Genomic DNA, 16,662 nt, shown 5'->3' on the forward strand with positions numbered 1-16,662 from the left:
CCTCTCAGCTCCAGAAAAAAAAAAGGCAATCACAGTGATGTCACACAAGTGAAGACAAGCAAAGAATTCTTACATGCATCTTTGGCAAGAATATTTCATTCTGCGGGTAAAATTTCAAACAGGTAACTAAAAATCTATTCTTAGCAGTTATCTGGCCTGGGACAAACACGTTAGATATACGACGCCAAAAGATTACATTTAGCTAAAAAAAAAACTAAAAAAACCACAATGACATTTGGGTGGCAATTTGTCCATATTAAAGAGCAAGTTGCAGGCCTTTGGAATGAAAGCACTGGAGTGATTGGTGGTGCACCTGGTATGGGCGATTCCCGAGAAGCGTGTAACAACGCTAACGCCGACTGCCGCCACAGGCCTCGCGTAGCGTCGCGTAGCGTAGCGGGCATGATTGATAGCGCCGTAGCTAAATCCATACAAGCTGCCAAGCAGTTCTCCAGTGGCCTGTAAATACTCAACACTTGGCAAATGTAAAGTCTCTTTCTGACACAACTGTAGCTTACCCACAAAAAAAAAAATGGTTACACATCTACAACCTACTTCCTTCAGCATCACTACAGAAAATGTTTATCTTTTCTCTTACATCTTCAGCGTAAGTTGTGTTTTTGCCAGAGTTTTAGACATAGAAAGAACGAGGGAAATTGTTGTTTATGTTCTTCGAAGAAGCACTTAGCGTAATGTTTCATTTAAGTAGGAGCGCATTAGTCAGTGGGAGGAAAAGCTGAATCTCCCATCTGTGCTTTACGTTGATTAGGACTGATGCTCTCTGTCCTTTGCGCAAACCTTAAACATACTAAAAAGTGTGGTGGTGACTCACATTGTCAAAGTGTAATAAAAATTTGGGTTGTGAGGACGATATTTACTTACTCACAGCCAATGGCATTTATATAATAGTATCAATCTTTTTAATGAAATGAATAAAAATATTTTCTTAAAGAGGAAAATAAATCATCTGATTTTCGGCCAATATCGCCCCCTGCTGTCAATTAAAATTGACATCACAAATGCCTTCAGGCTCGCATTAGGAATCATCTGCTTAATTATTATTCCATGAATGAAATATTAATTAGAATACAGAATTTTTGTGTTGAGTCGTCACCAGGGCTTTTTCTAGTTGGACCACCCAAAAAAGAACAAAAAAAAAACAGAAGTACGGATGTAACCGATTAAGGTGTTTGCGGCGATGCTGAGTTTGTTTGCATGTATATCAGCATCAGGGTCATGGTGGTTGGCCTCAGGATGAGAAGTGAAAACGTGAAGTTATGCGCGTATGTAGGTGCGTGCGTGCGCATGTGTGTGTGGGCCTGCCTGCGTGCGTGCGTGAAATTGTTGCTGGTGGGCCCCAGCATGACTGCTAAGGTTGGAGCAATCATATGTTCAGCTGTGATTTCCATCAACACATTCCTGGACGCTCACACACTCTCTCGGCGGAGCTGCGCACAGCACCCCCCGAGGATGTGACCTACAGCCCGTGGACACATGGCCGCCTCACGAGCGCTTATCACAACATGGCAGCCTGTAGGATAATGGGGAGGCCCTTCATCTGAAGCCACGTGGAGCCCCGCGAACCTGACCGCAGTCGCTTCTAGACAACAGTGGATGATATACGACACTTTTTGCAGCGGGCCACCAGGTCTCACTGTGCTAGACTGATTACAGGCTAGAGGTTAGGGTTAGGGTTAGGGTTAGGGTTAGGGCCCACTAGTCCTACTTTGGGGGCTGGGAATAGAGATGAGAACACCAGTCAGGGAAAGGACTTGTCATATCGAGACCACCGGGAGACACCGTGGGGGGGGGGGGGGGGGGGGGGGGGGGGGAGGGGGGGGCATGATAGGAGGGGACCCCCTGGGTCACGTCACGATGAGACATTAAAGGACTCAAAACCATCTCATCAGATTAAAAAAAATTGCACAACATACTGAAACACCCTCCCGAAACTGATAGAGAAGCTTATAGACAATTGGCACTCACAATCACACCCAAGGACAATTTCGAGACTTGTTTTGAGGAGGCGAGAACAAAGCTGACTCGAAAATCAGCATCTCGGTCAGCCAACGTTTCAGTTCAATTCATTGAGAAGGAGGAGTTGTAAAAGGAGTATTGAAGCAGAACCTCAAGTGTGTTAAATTATGACACATCATTTAGTTAACAGTGGAAGCGTCATGCCTAAACTCCCCACACAGGTGCAATTTTTCAATGTTGGAGGACAAACTGCATGGCTGGCATGGCGCCACCATGCCCTGAACGCTTGCTAATGTAAAAGGGGTTCACTTAAGGTTCGGCTTCTTCCCACATAAACGTGCTGGTTAGTTTTTCCACACCCGAGGGAACTGGTGTACTAGGTTTCCTTTCCCTCGCTGTGAAATTATAAATAGGTGCTGGCAGAGCCGGAGTAATGACCAAATGTTATGTGCATTATTAATAGGGGTTAATATATCTTGCCCCTTTTTTTATGGCACGCAGCAGTGATCCTTCCCATTTTTCTTTATACGTGGAAGTAAAATTGGTATCCGGGGAACAGTCAGGTAATTCCAATTTAACAACACCTCTGGGCAAAATGTCAGATGAATCTGGCACGGCTTGAGAAATTGACGCTATGCGTATCAATTTAAATGACCTATATTTAAGCTCACAGATAGTGTGCTTTATGGCTTTGAAAAACACATCTTAGGATCTTATTTTCAAATGAGGGGGAAACCCCCGCTAAGTTTCAGCGTGCGCTGCGGTGTCCTTGAATCACCATGTGGTGGAGCTGAGTGATGGGAGGCCTCAGGTCGGTCCCCAGCACATAACAGACAGCGGGAGGCTGCGTCACATGGTGAGTGAGCAGGATGCTGCCGTTTGACATCATTTTGGTCATTTCATTTGTGATCAGTGGTACGCACAGACCAGAATATTATGTACACTAAGTCTTCAACTATATAGAGAGACAACACCATAGATTAAATAACAAATAAAATCAATATCCAGGTTATCACTCTTTGACTAAAAATATTAGAATCCAAACTGTGGAGCAACCCATATAGACAGACAATATTATTAACAATTCTCAAAGGCATATATTCTTTATCCTCTGTTCAAAAAAAACAACTAATATTTCAGCATTTCAGTGCGGTGCGTGCTATGGCAGATTAAAAATACACTACACTTTTATAAACTTCACATTGAGTTTTGGACTCAGATGTTTCCTAGAAAGAGTCAAACTCTCTCATGCAGCACATCAGGCTCTGGTCTTCCTTTTGCTTACTATGTGTCTCTTCTATATACTGTATATCCAAACCCCTCTCCCTTGATTGTATAATGTCTCAGTCTGCTTTCTGTCATGCATTCCCTTATATTGACCCCACCATCCCTCCCTCGTCTTCCACACTCCATTCTCTCTCTCTCCAAGTCTCACTGTGTCCATCTCTATCTCCACCCCTCCCCTCCCCTCCCCTCGGCTTAAACTGATCATACTGCAGCGACATGCTGCTTCGGCAACATACTGCAGCGGGCCACTGCAGCCCTTTAACGGCATTTTGCCTGCGACCTTTGGAGGGGGTAAAGAATCTGAGATTTGTCATCTCCTTAGCGAAAACACAAAACTTGCAAGCGTGACGGTCCAACACAGGGTTTGGACTGCAACAGTTCCAAATAAAAGTCCAGTTTTGCTCAGAATATTTATTTTATCTGTGATTTGGATCACAACAGAGTGTTGTTTACAGCTTTTATTGGAGGATATGGTTTCAGCAAATACCCCCCCCACACACACACACTCTCACGTATGGACATACCACCCCTGATTCGCCCCGTCTTGCCTTCTTTCCTGAAGCATGACGGAACAAGACGTGCCGCTGTAACACAATGGAACTTGCAAACAAACACGCACACACATAGACAGGCAGACACCCTGGGGTCACTACACAAGATGGGCCATACAGTGATGCCATTGTTTGGAAAAACCTGGAGCCATTTAATGAAACGCTGACAGACATTCTGGCTTAGTATAAGGTTGCATTGACACCTAAAAGTGTGCAAACTTTTTGGTGTCAATGCAAACAACAAAAGATGTGAGCTTGCTGACAGGGTGGACAATGGCAGTGAGGACATTTTAGGAAAATGTCAGCACGTAATAGTTGCACGGTGGACTTTTACACAGCAACACTTTGTAAGCTGAAGAAATGTAGTTTGAATTTCTGCAAGATTTTTACAGCAATTGATATTTCCCGACGACAGAGTGGACATGTTGAGCTTGACAACACAATATGATGAAAATGAGTGTAAATTTGTAACATTTTTCAAACTACACTCTGAACACTGAGGGAGAATTTATCCCATAATGACAGAGCAATTTCAGATCACATGCAAAATCATCCATAAGATTCAAAACTAGAATAGATTGAAACGATATGTTTGATGCATTGCAACAATCTGGTGTGTTCCAGCCAGCTTGCTTTGTAACAAAATATTTGCAGATCGGAATTTCACTGTTGCATGTTGCTAAGCCTTCACACAAAAAAAAAAAAAAAAAGTCAATTTTGGGAAACAGGTGCTGCCACAAGGGATTCCCCTGACCTCTGCAGGATGCACAACAGCATTCCACATATCTTAGATGATTACAATTAAACAGCACAGTTTGCACCAAACATCTTTCAAGAGTGTGGACAAAAAGGCTATGTAACATTTCCATGTCAGCACAAGGCACATAATCTGGATGTGAATCTCAACTGGATGTGGTTGGCTTCTTATCTGTGTGCTGGCAATTGGACCAGCATGTTGGTTTTGCTAGCACAAAGGTCCTTTTTATTATTTGCAGAGATCTGCTACTCCAGTGGCGCTGCCTGACTATAAACAATAACAGCTCATAGTGACGGATGTAAAAAGGGAAGGCTGAGTGAGTGTTGTGCCTCAACGAGCATACAAGGGCACTGAGTGACGGCTGGACTACATGCGCCTCTTCTTTCACTCAGTTTGCCTCTCAAGTCGAAGCGGGATGAGCCTCCTGCCAAGGTCAGCATATGAGAATGACGATATCTCCAACTTGGTTGCGGCGGAAAGAGCACCTCCGCCCTCCCTCAAAGAAATGTACAAAATGATCCAAATGTTTCACCAGCGGTAGCATGGCTATGTCAACATGCATGCTCAATTGAAAAAAAAAAAAAAAAAAAAAGCAAAAGATACTCTGCACGCTGCTTAACGTCATGGCCTCTTTTCTGCACAGCATCAAAGTCCCCGAGACATTTTTACGGCCAGGTGAACTCGGTCATACCAGCAGGAATTTACATTCCTTGCAAGACATCAAGCACAAGCCATCTCCACGCTTTTTTTTCGAAATGCATTTTTTCTGCTCTTTGCTCCATGTATGAACGACCATTAAAGCCATAAAGGGGAAGTTAACAGATATAATAAAATAGCGACAGTCTGCACTTCAGACATGCTGCGGATTTTTTTTTGCCACTCAGACAAGATAACGACACATCCTTGCTTGGATAGAAGCAAAAGCACATGACTCGTATCCGCTTTTCTTTTTAATACCGTCTGCAAGCCAGTGCACTACCCACACACGCTTAGAACCAACATTGACTCACCACCCCACCAAATGGAAGCAGCTGTTATCAAAACTCTTTCACTGGCTACAGTACCTTCCAAAACGCAGTACGAGCACGTATTTCCTACGATCAAAAAGTCAAACTTTTTACAGCTCTCAGGTTGGCTGAGTTTTGGATTCTGTTCTGTATTATGTTCTCGTGTCGCAAGCCAAAAGCACATTGCTGAATAGGAACCATATTTAAAAAATCCGGAAAGTCCAAGTGGACAGTTGTTCTTCATGCATGTTACCCACTTTTACATGCCCACTTTGGATCTTTCATTTGGCCGGAGAACAGTCGTAAGCAAGGAATAACAAAGCCAGTGCTTTCAAATTGTACTCACTGCTTTGGACGTTTATAGTGCCAGAGGACTTGTCCTTTCCCAGCAGGTTCTCCGCCTCACAAGTATAATTCCCAGAATCCTCCAGTTTCGCTTTGCTGATCTGGAGTCTGGAGGTTTTCCTGTGGGAGACAACAGTCGCACAGCTGAGTCAGGGGAACCCGGCTCGGGAGGAAGCAACATCGAGTGGAAACATGGGGGACAGCGAGGCAGACAACAGGACAAGCGGGCCGCATGACAACAGGCCTCTGCTTTGATAGGGTGCTGATTAGAGAATGAAAAAGTGTCTGGAATAATAAAACCACTTGGGATATTGTACAGAGTTCATTGTCAAATCTCTCATAGTGATCTTAATAAAGTTGCTTTTTAATTTGGCTAAAAAATTTAAAAAAAAAAAAGCCAGAGTGTCTACAAGGGGCCCTTAAATGCATCGACGTATTCAAAAATTCGGTCTTCTTCTAGCATATTACTCAAGTGCATCTCTGGAGTCAGCAATTTTAATTCAATGACGGGGACAGCGTGGAAAAGGAGCATGAATTATTTTAAATTACAGGGTGCACTGTTGCTTTTCTTGATGGGTGGCCAAGTGTGGTACTGCAACCAAAAGAATATGAAACAAAACAAACTGTGTACTTACTTGCTGTTCTTTATTCGATTTTTTGGGCTTTTCTTCAGCTCGTTGCCATCTTTGAACCATTTGAAGGTCGGCGGAGGGTTCCCCGTGGCCTCACACTTGACTGTGATCTTGCTTCCCTCACCCACTAGTGATGGATACCTCAATGGTTCTAACTTTGGAGCCGAAGCTAGAAAGAAGAGAGAGGGGGAAAAAAGTTATTCGGGATACTCGATGGAAGAAAAAAAGTTTAGTTTGCACAAATGATGCTCCATTGTGTATTTTGAGATTGAGCAGAAAAAAAAAAGAGAACATGGCTGTAGTACGGAGCCAATTGTCCCTCAGTGGACTGAGCTAACAAGTCTCTCATGTGACAAAGCAGATGTTGTCACCAGAGGCATCATCAAGTTGACGTCAGACCAACAAACAGGTGCAATTTCAATCTGCTTCGCTTGCTAAACAATTAGCTGCTATCATATAATATAGTATAGAAAACATCCACAATCAATTATCACTGAGAAATTAACCCCCTGAATGCACATGGAAGCTTTTCTGCTGCTGCACTTGTGTGTTTAAGTGTAAGACTCCAAATATTGTGTCATTTCTATTAATGCCATGCATTGGATTATGAAAAATGATCTTCGACACACACACACATGCACACACATTTGTACAGTACATGAAGAACACGGCAATGCAAGCACTTGCCAGCTGACAGCTGCAAACATGTTTTAGGGGAACACTCACTCAGGGTGGGGAGAGTGAGTTGGGGTGAATGAGGGTCAATCAGGGGATGGCCAAGATGCCCCCCCACCCCACTCCCTCCTCTTGCTCTACACACAAAAACTTGCTCCATTCACAATATCATGTGAAGGCTTCGCTGAGTAAGGCTTCCTATTCAAGCTATTTTCAACACCATTAAGGATTGAAACAAACTTGCAGTTGTGATGCACAAGTTGTTCTTCTACCACCCACCCATGTCCTCTTTCTGGAGAATTTGTCCTACTTCCCTGACCTGATAAAGTTGTCATAACCGCGAGGAGCGGAGAAGCCTCAATGATGCTGCATTTTTTTTTTCATGAATATAGGGCACTGTTCACTTATGCATATGAAAGTTGTCACAAACACACTGTGTCCATGTACAATACAAATTAAATCATTCAAAAAATGCTTTGCGATTGTATAAAAAAATGTAGACATTTGTTACAGCTATTTTTAAACACAAAGCATTGCTTTATTTTACCACAGTAAGTTGGAACTTATTTATTCCAAATGTGAGATGTACAGCTCAGATCTGCTGATGATGAAGTGAAATTAAAAATAGCTCAAATACACATCAATGACAAAAAGTATTTTTAGATCAACTGCTTCTATTTGTGTTTCTATGTGTCTGTGTGGGCCACTTGGTATTTATGGCAATTGGGGAGATGGAGTGCTGAAATAAAAAAAGATGAATCTTTGTTGGACTTGATATCACAAATAAATGTGGATACAAGAGCTGGAGGATCTCATGTAATGAATTTGAGATTTAAGAGATCTCCCTAAGGAAGTCATCGTGACATACTGTATGTGTGTTCCAAATTATTATGCAGATAGAAATAAACATTTCATGTCCTAGATAATAATCATACATGCAAAATAATCAAACTGACTGAGGATTTTTTTTTTGTCTGTCTGTCTGAGATTCTGCCTCGTATTCAGAGAACAGCTGGTAAGTTACTGATGAGCAGCAAGCAGGTATGTATTTGAAACTGCTGAGGTCCGGTCCCAGGAGTCCCAAGAACCTTTTGATGCAAGATCCCCAAAGGCTTGCAGTCAAGCATGAAGTTGTATCTCGGCCACCCCTCACGTTCTCAAAAGGCTGCAACTTGGCTAAGGATTGGCAGATTGATGCTTTGGGCCACAATGATGGCAAGTGAAACAGAAGGCTCAATTACTATGCCTGAAGGTGTCAAAATGAACTTTGACCCACGGCTTCCGCACTCAAATCATTTTCATGCAAGACAACGCACAATTACATGCTCTCAAGAGAAAAAAAAAAACCGCTTAGGAAAAAAAATGTTAGCGTGTCCACCATAATGCCCGACCTTAACCCTATTAAGAACCTAACTAAACAGCAATTTTGGGAGCTAATTATTGAAGCCTCGAATTAAATGGAGGCGGAAAGCCTCCACACTGAAAAAAAAAACAAAAAACTGAAAGAAATTTCAGGAATAAAACATTAGGTTGGAAAAACTATAAATGACAAATTCTTGACATTTATTGATATTTACATCCACTTTTATTTCTTCTGAAAGTGCAAGAAAGCCAATTTTTACATAAGCACACTTAAAATATTTTGTTGACTTGCACAAATTGAAATTTTATGAGTTTGTTGCCTAAAATTGGAAACCTCTCTATTTTTTTAAACAGTGCATTATTCACTTTCTAAGAATTCATGCCAGATTGAGGTGTTATCAAAGATGGACTCTGAGAATAACGCAACATTTGTTGCATAAATATGCTTAATATGCAACATATGCTTATCGGAACACGGTACATCCTGAAGTGTCAGGTGCTTTGAGTTCATCAAGCAGAACCACATGCAGAACTTTAAAATTCCATCTGTTTCCCATTGAACCTATTTTCCTGCATTTTCACAGCTGTAATAAGCTGTATGCGATGCGATATACAAAAAGAACCTACATACATTCATGAATACTCAAACATGCGCCATGTTTGACAAGAGACTTCAGCGCACATTTTCATCAACCGGCCGTCACTCCTGAAGGTAGTTTGGCAAGAAACCTTTGACTAGAACCCAAATCTCCAAATGTGACTATTTCGCTGACTTCGTCCGATATCTTAGCCGCCTATACGGAATAGACGGTGTAAACAATGTCGGCGTGATATGGCTTTACACGTTTCATTTTTGCCAGACTTGGAAAGCCTGTCATCCTGTCATCAGTCGAGAGAACAGCAGGAATGAAGTTCTTAAAATAAAAAAATAAAATAAAAATGTTTAGTACTTTACCTCAACACAGGTTGCCAAGTAAATTAAACAAGTTTTCTCTTGGCCTAGAAGAAACACTTATGGGTAAGCCAGATGTGTAAGGAGGAGCACAAACGTAATGAAGACGCAGGGCGCCGTCATTTTGCTCTACCTTCCCCTCGCAGATGTTTGACGGTACTCCGAGGAGATTCATATTCACGTCTATCTTCAAGGCTCTTTCATCTACGCAACATGACATCCATGAACCCTATGGCAGCGCTCACGCAGCGTGATATACAGTGGACGCTGGCTCCTCTGTGGGTCGCCTGATGAGGAAACCATCATACAGGAGATGTTTGCTGGACACACATGAAGTAGAGCGCAAGTCAACCGCGCTCACATAAAGTCCTTTTTTCTAGCCCCGAGACGTGATTTGTCTCGTTTTTGTGTGACACCTGTGGAAAAAAGTGTCAGGCAGCAATGATAAACTCGGGGCCTCTTGCAAGCGCCTGATTGTCTGCTTTTGAAGTGGAAGGGCAGCTGCAGACGTGGACAATAAAAGGCAAAAAATCGAGAGCCCGGCCGGGCGGGCCTGTGTGGCATGTCAGCCGCTTGCTCTCGTGGGGGGCAACAGTTGGAAAAGTCGGCACGACAAGCGCCCACTACAAGAAAAAAGGCGCTTGATGAATTAACAATTGCTCACATGATTGAGTCAACATTTCTCATTTATGTCCAGGAGCTTAAGGGAAGAATCTGAAGCATGCATTTGTAACCCCCTCCCTCCCTCCCCCTTGACTTCTGCACAAAGTATCCCAGATTATTCTGGTGTTATGTCACTTCACTACACATTGTCCAGAGACAAATTGCTCAATGAGACAGTTCCAGAAACACATTGGGCCGATGGTGAACACCAGTCTGTGTACTCTTACATCTGTTCAAAAAGATCATTTCTCAAACACGAGCAAGGAAACCGCTTTCACCAGATAATTAGCTGGTGCATCGTTTCGATATGACTCAAAGCCTCAGCGATAAAGCCACTTTGTACAATAACAGCACATGGTTTCTTTCTCCCGCTGACTGTTCATTATTCATCATCACAGTGCCTTTTCCAGTGCTAACTTGTTTTAGTAGAATTTGTAGCATTGCGCTAAGTTACAACTGGACTATTTTCAAGCAAAACAAACATACCACAAAAACATTATACTGTCACTATTGGATGAATGGGGACATTATATTATATTATATTATATTATATTATCCATCCATCCATTTTCCGAACCGCTTAGTCCCCACGGGGGTCGCGGGCGTGCTGGAGCCTATCCCAGCCGTCATCGGGCAGTAGGCGGGGGACACCCTGAACTGGTTGCCAGCCAATCGCAGGGCACACAGAGACAGACAACCAATCGCACTCACACTCACACCTAGGGACAATTTGGAGTCTTCAATCGGCCTACCAAGCATGTTTTTGGAATGTGGGAGGAAACCGGAGTGCCCGGAGAAAACCCACGCGGGCCCGGGGAGAACATGCAAACTCCACACAGGGAGGGCCGGAGGTGGAATCGAAACCGCACCCTCCTAACTGTGAGGCGGACGTGCTACCCAGTGCGCCACCGAGCCGCTTATATTATATTATATTATATTATATTATATTATATTATATTATATTATATTATATTATAATCAGATACAAATATGTTGGGGTATTACACAACAATAATAATAAAAATAATAATAAATATAATATATATAATAATAACAATATAATAAATAAAAATAATAATAAAAAACATAATGTTTATTATTTGCAGGTGTTATTTTTGTCCCCTTTGGGTTGCCATCCTCAAGTTCGACACTGTAGTATCTGTGACCATGAATGTGTGTAGCAGGCATGACGTAGCTAGCCTGGTGAGTGCCGTGTGTGTCGGGGAATAAGAGTTGTTGATTGCACCAGTCTGCCTTTTAAAAACAAACAATTATGGCAATTTTCTATCAATTACAGCGCATCCTCAATTCTTCTGTCAACAGGTTCCTGCACAGAAATGATTCCTAATCCCTCCTTTTATCCATTCATCTACTTTGTATGCTGTTTATCCTGTTGAGTGTGGCTGTCATCGGACTATATTGTTGAAATGGAAGTTGGCCATGACTGTAGTGTTGTTTCTTGTGACAAACACGGTTCAGTTCAGTTCAATACGCATTTTTGTATTGCAAAGCATCCCGGAATATTCTTGGGTACAAATAATAGAGGGTGGCACTCAATACTTGATGTCATTCTACTTTCAGAATATTACCGCCTGCCAGGCCAGATTGATCCAATCTGTCAGTTTTGACCTGGTAGAATCATTGCTACTAATTCCAAAGAGCTTGTGATGTCACTGAAATAGAAAAATACATTTAGCGAGATGTTTTGGACTGACAGTAAGGGTCGCTTTGTACTGCCGGTCATGTTAATGACTTGTCTTCAGGAAGTGCACGTACTATTTTGGAACACAGCTAAGTTGAATGCACCAATTGTGCCACAAAAAGAGCTACCAAAAAAAAAAAAAAAATGAATAAGGATGATTATTCTTCTGACATTGGCTAACGCTTGAAGATCAGCAAGGGAACCGAATGCTTTGCCTTGGTAACATCCTTCTCGATGCACCAAATAGCTAAAAAAAAATGATGATAATAGAACATATGGAGCCAAGTTGCACCAAATATTGTTTCTAGTAATTTTCAATTGTGCTACCGTATGTGTACACATGTTTTGAGAGCTTCCCTTTTACAAAATAAACATTCTTCACTCAACATGCATTAGTGTGTTTTCTCGACACATAAGTGCTATAATTGCAGCTTAGAGATGAATAAAGTCGCTGTAAGGTGTTTTTGTTATCAGATTTCCGTTTTGTACGTGCACATTGCCAAATTGTTTGATATGTCGCAAGCTCCTTTGATTGGGGTCCCATTTTGTTTCTGACTAAGAGCTGTAGCTTCCATTAAAACTGGAAAATGCCAGGTAGGTGTTTGAACATGATAAGAAAGATCTGGCACACAATGAAGGAGGCTCTTTACCTCCTCAACCAATTATTAGCAGCCCCATGTGTGCACGCACACAAAAGAGGTAGCGCAGCACCGAACGCAAACATGTGTTTTGTCTTGACGCAAGATAGATGGTCAGAACAATTACAATATTTATTTAGGCCTAGCGCAAGCTGACAATTGCCCCTGTCTTTTCGACACATTGATGTCAAAGTTGATGAAGGGGCTTGTGGCCTCCGATTCAGCGAAAGAATGAGAACAAAGATGCCCAGTTTTACGCCCCCTCAGGTGTCTTTTCTTCATCAATATGAATTTTGGCAGCTTTGTTAGCATTCTCATGAGAGTGTCAGCTTTCAGCCGCTATACACGCACATATTCCATCTTGAAAGAAAATCTCCATGTTATATTACTGCTGCAAAATGTCCTAGCTCATGCTCAACCTCTCTTAAGTCTGCTAAATACTTTTAATATTAGAAGCAGATAAAGTCATTCAAATTACATATTGGTTTGATATTAGGGTTGGATATTAATATTTTTTTTTGCTTTTCACTGTATCCAGAGTGCTCCTTGGTGCACAAAAACACCTGCTGGGAAAATGACATCCTTTCAAAAACGTGTGAATTTAAGAGGACAGATGAAGACTGTTATATTGTTGGCTGACAGGCCACTCATTGGTCAGATTACATACAATTACATTTGACACTTCTTAGACACACACTGACGTGTGCATGTGCAAGTACATGCTGGACAAGGCGCCATTATTTAGAAATAATGTGGCATATTGTGAGGATGGGAAAGGATTGAACTGTTTTTGGATGCTATTCTTAATTGAGAAAATTGGTGCAAGTCGTTTGGCTGTTTTTGTTTTTGCTTTGAGCAAAGGATATTTGAACACAAACGGTGGGGCATCACATGTAGACTGCTTTTTTTTCGGGTAGCTGAAATAGATGAATGGGATAATTTGAGATACAGGCATGGCACTACTGCACTGGAAGGAAGTGATCTGTGATTTTCATTCAATATTTTATATGAGGCTTGCCTTAAAATAACAATAACATACTGACATCTCATCATCGCTTTTTTTTTTTACTAACACTACATCGCCTCTTTCGAACGTGTTTTATTGCTCTCAGCCGAGTGACGTTTACTCATGAATAATTACAAGAGGCAACTTACTCATTACAGATCGTTAGGAGACTCGCAATCGCATGACGCATTTCACAGCCTCACTCAACTTGATACCATGTGCACTGTGAAGATAAACACTATATAAGCAGAAGTTGAATTATTTTAACATTATTTTCCGTGAAAATTTAATGTCATTTTCCAATATAGATGAAAATTTTAAATTAAAAAAAGAACATTTATATTTACTAATTACGACTATAACCTTGTTCACCTATATATGCCAGTGGCATATAGTGACTGGCAGAACAATTAAATTAAATTAAATTAAATTAAATTAAATTAAATTAAATTAAATTAAATTAACAGTTAACCTTCAACTACCTGATGCCATTCATAAAATAGAGTAAGTCATGACTTCCTGCGAGTATATCAGAGTTGGGTGACACAAGCCCAGATTTCAAACTGAGCATGTAAAAGTGAGATTAATACTTTGGGGGATACTTCTACCTTCCGATTTTCCTTATCTTAATTTGTGCCTTGGCTTGAAAGTTAGTAAACGCTGCTCTTGAACATGCAAACTAGTATTTGTAATGTTACCCGTCATATAGATGTCATTTGATTAGATCTACCGCAGCGCTGGCTGATGAATGAAGATGCTGCCCCAAAATATTTGCTAAGCACGCAAGGATTTCGAGATTACTATCACAGTGTGGAATGTCATTAAAACTGATTTTATAACTGTGGCTAGTAAAAAAAAAAAAAAAAAGGAACATGTTTCAAATGATGACGGGAAAAGATGAAGAACGTCACGGCACACAGTCCTATTGAAAGCAATTTTAGTCAAACGGGATGGGCTTCCCCATGACCTGAGGTCAATCTACAGTGACATGCTGCAGCTTGCATGCAACCACCAGTGAGCAAGCACATTTGCTACACTTGTGACTAGGAAGCTTCTCTAGTAATACTCTGACATGGAAGTGAAAAAAAACAAAAAAATCAAGACGCACTACCTTGTCCAAAAGTGCACTAAGCTACAGTGCTACATTGCGTTCCACAAATACTTCCAGAGTGAAAATGTCAAGCAGACAAGCCGATCATGTTTGATCTGCGGGAACGATGATGAATCATCATCATTTACATTTACTTAAATCACAAATGAACTTTTTGATCATATCTGTAAGGCCGAGACGAAACGCTAAGCACACCAATCACGCCGTTCGACTTCCCTACAATTCCAGCTTGCCGCCGAAGCAGATGTGTCTCTACACGCTGTCCACATTAGGAGACACATCCATGTGACAACCTGGCTGCAAGCTTTGACAAGCTGAGAGAGATACTTCAGCAACTTCCATTTTATTCCCTCACCTCACATTCCATGCAAATCTGAAGATGAGTGTGCACCTTGAATTTCTTCTTACCTTGAGTGGGATCACCTTCCTCTTTTTGCCCTTTCTTACCACCCTTCCTTCTCCCTTTCTTTTCTTTCTTCTTAGTCTCCGTCATGCTGTCACAATGAAGTAAATCCTCTTGGTTAAAGAGCCCCAAAATAAAAGAAGAATCTTGAGGAAAAAAAAAAAGTAGATAGTCCTGTGGGGGGGAGACGTGTAGCAAGAGGGCACCCGCAGACTATGAGCCCAGTAAGAGCAGCTCTCCTCCTATATAGACTCACACCAATCAAGTACAGCAAGGAACCACCTACTCCTCACAGAATGGTGAGCAAGAGAGAGAGAGAGGGGGGGGCAGAGCGGGAGTGAGGAAGGAGGGAAGAGGGAGGAAAAGTAGGGATAGAAAAGGTGGGGACGGCTTGAGAGAAGTGAGAGACTACGGAAGGAGGGAGGAGGTAGTGGAAGGCATTTCCCATCACTTTGAGGTAATTGACTCTTCCCTGACTGGATCTTAAATCGTGATTCATCCAGGCCCAAATGAGCAACAAGGAGACCCCGACGCCCCCTCTGGAAAAAAAACAACATAGACCACACAAAAAGAGTCTCCTCGACTAGCATCTTCTCTCTTTAGTAATGACCAAAGCGTGACCAAGTTTCTTGGTGGGGGTCTGCAGGTCACAAGCCACTTCACATCTGGGTCCGATTTGACGCGCTCAGATTCAGAGATACGTGTGAAGGGGAGAGACAATTGGTGGCGGGGGGGATGAGGTGCCAAAAGTCAGATCCCAATCAGCGACAGACGGCTTCTTACAAAATTACACAAAATCATCTTTTGCTTCCTCTCGTCTCTCAGAAACTACCTCTGCCCACCCCCCCATCCCTACACACGCATATGCGCTCACGCTTCCCAACTCCACCCCCACTCCCACTCGACTCCAAGCGAGTCGCAACACGCCCGTGGATGCACATCTCCCTCGCAGTCCACGTTACAGCCAGGTGTCACCGATACCCATGCGCAGGAATGAATCCAGATTCATTCAACAAGATCGTATCTTCGAAACTCCGAGTAATATTAGACAAGACCCTTCTGCAAAAACGTTTTCAGCCCGTGAGGTCTCGTCCATGTATAGGCGGGAAATGTTGGGACTGCAAAGCAAGAACTTGACTGAGGTGAAGGCCAGCAAGAGAGCAACGAGGTGATTAGGAAATAGTTGAAATAACACTGGTATTTTTTTTTCTGTACACTTTGGCCTTCAATGCACATACAAACTGCATTTAAAATCATTTCTGTTTTCCGAATGGTACATTCCTGTCATCTTATGTCATCATTTGCAAAACAGGAATTGTCCAGCATAAATCAATTTTGTTACAGGTTAAATCTTAGCTGAGGTCTGTTCTCGAATGAGTATCACACGCCACAGTTAGTTCACTTTTAAGAATATTTAAAAAAAACTAGAACTGATAAGGGACAAGGGGGAACTTGATAAATGTTGGAGTGTATCTGAGCAACCCCATAAATTTAGCATTAGTTTTCATATTCTGAACATTTTAAGCTACTAAGAAGGGTCAGAGGTTATCTAAGGCCGTGACTGAGCGAAGGGAAGACTCATGCTACTCTCAAT

At 42.0% G+C, this 16,662-nt stretch overlaps 1 protein-coding gene across 4 annotated transcripts in view; it reads right to left on the bottom strand.

The window, feature by feature from the left end:
- The window catches only part of nrg2a (neuregulin 2a), a 59,659-nt gene that overhangs the window by 24,434 nt on the left and 18,563 nt on the right, over window positions 1-16,662 (bottom strand). For 3 of the 4 annotated variants that reach the window (XM_049743327.2, XM_049743325.2, XM_049743326.2), the window contains exons 2-3: window positions 6,560-6,725; window positions 5,926-6,044 (exon numbers count right to left, since the gene is read on the bottom strand). In XM_049743327.2, the coding sequence (XP_049599284.1) occupies window positions 5,926-6,044; window positions 6,560-6,725 (285 nt within the window). Of the gene's footprint in view, window positions 1-5,925; window positions 6,045-6,559; window positions 6,726-15,073; window positions 15,339-16,662 lie in introns of those variants that run through there. The other variant, XM_049743328.1, reaches the window with a different exon arrangement.

This window comes from Syngnathus scovelli, chromosome 15 (genome assembly GCF_024217435.2).
Source record: "Syngnathus scovelli strain Florida chromosome 15, RoL_Ssco_1.2, whole genome shotgun sequence".
NCBI classification, from domain to species: domain Eukaryota; kingdom Metazoa; phylum Chordata; class Actinopteri; order Syngnathiformes; family Syngnathidae; genus Syngnathus; species Syngnathus scovelli.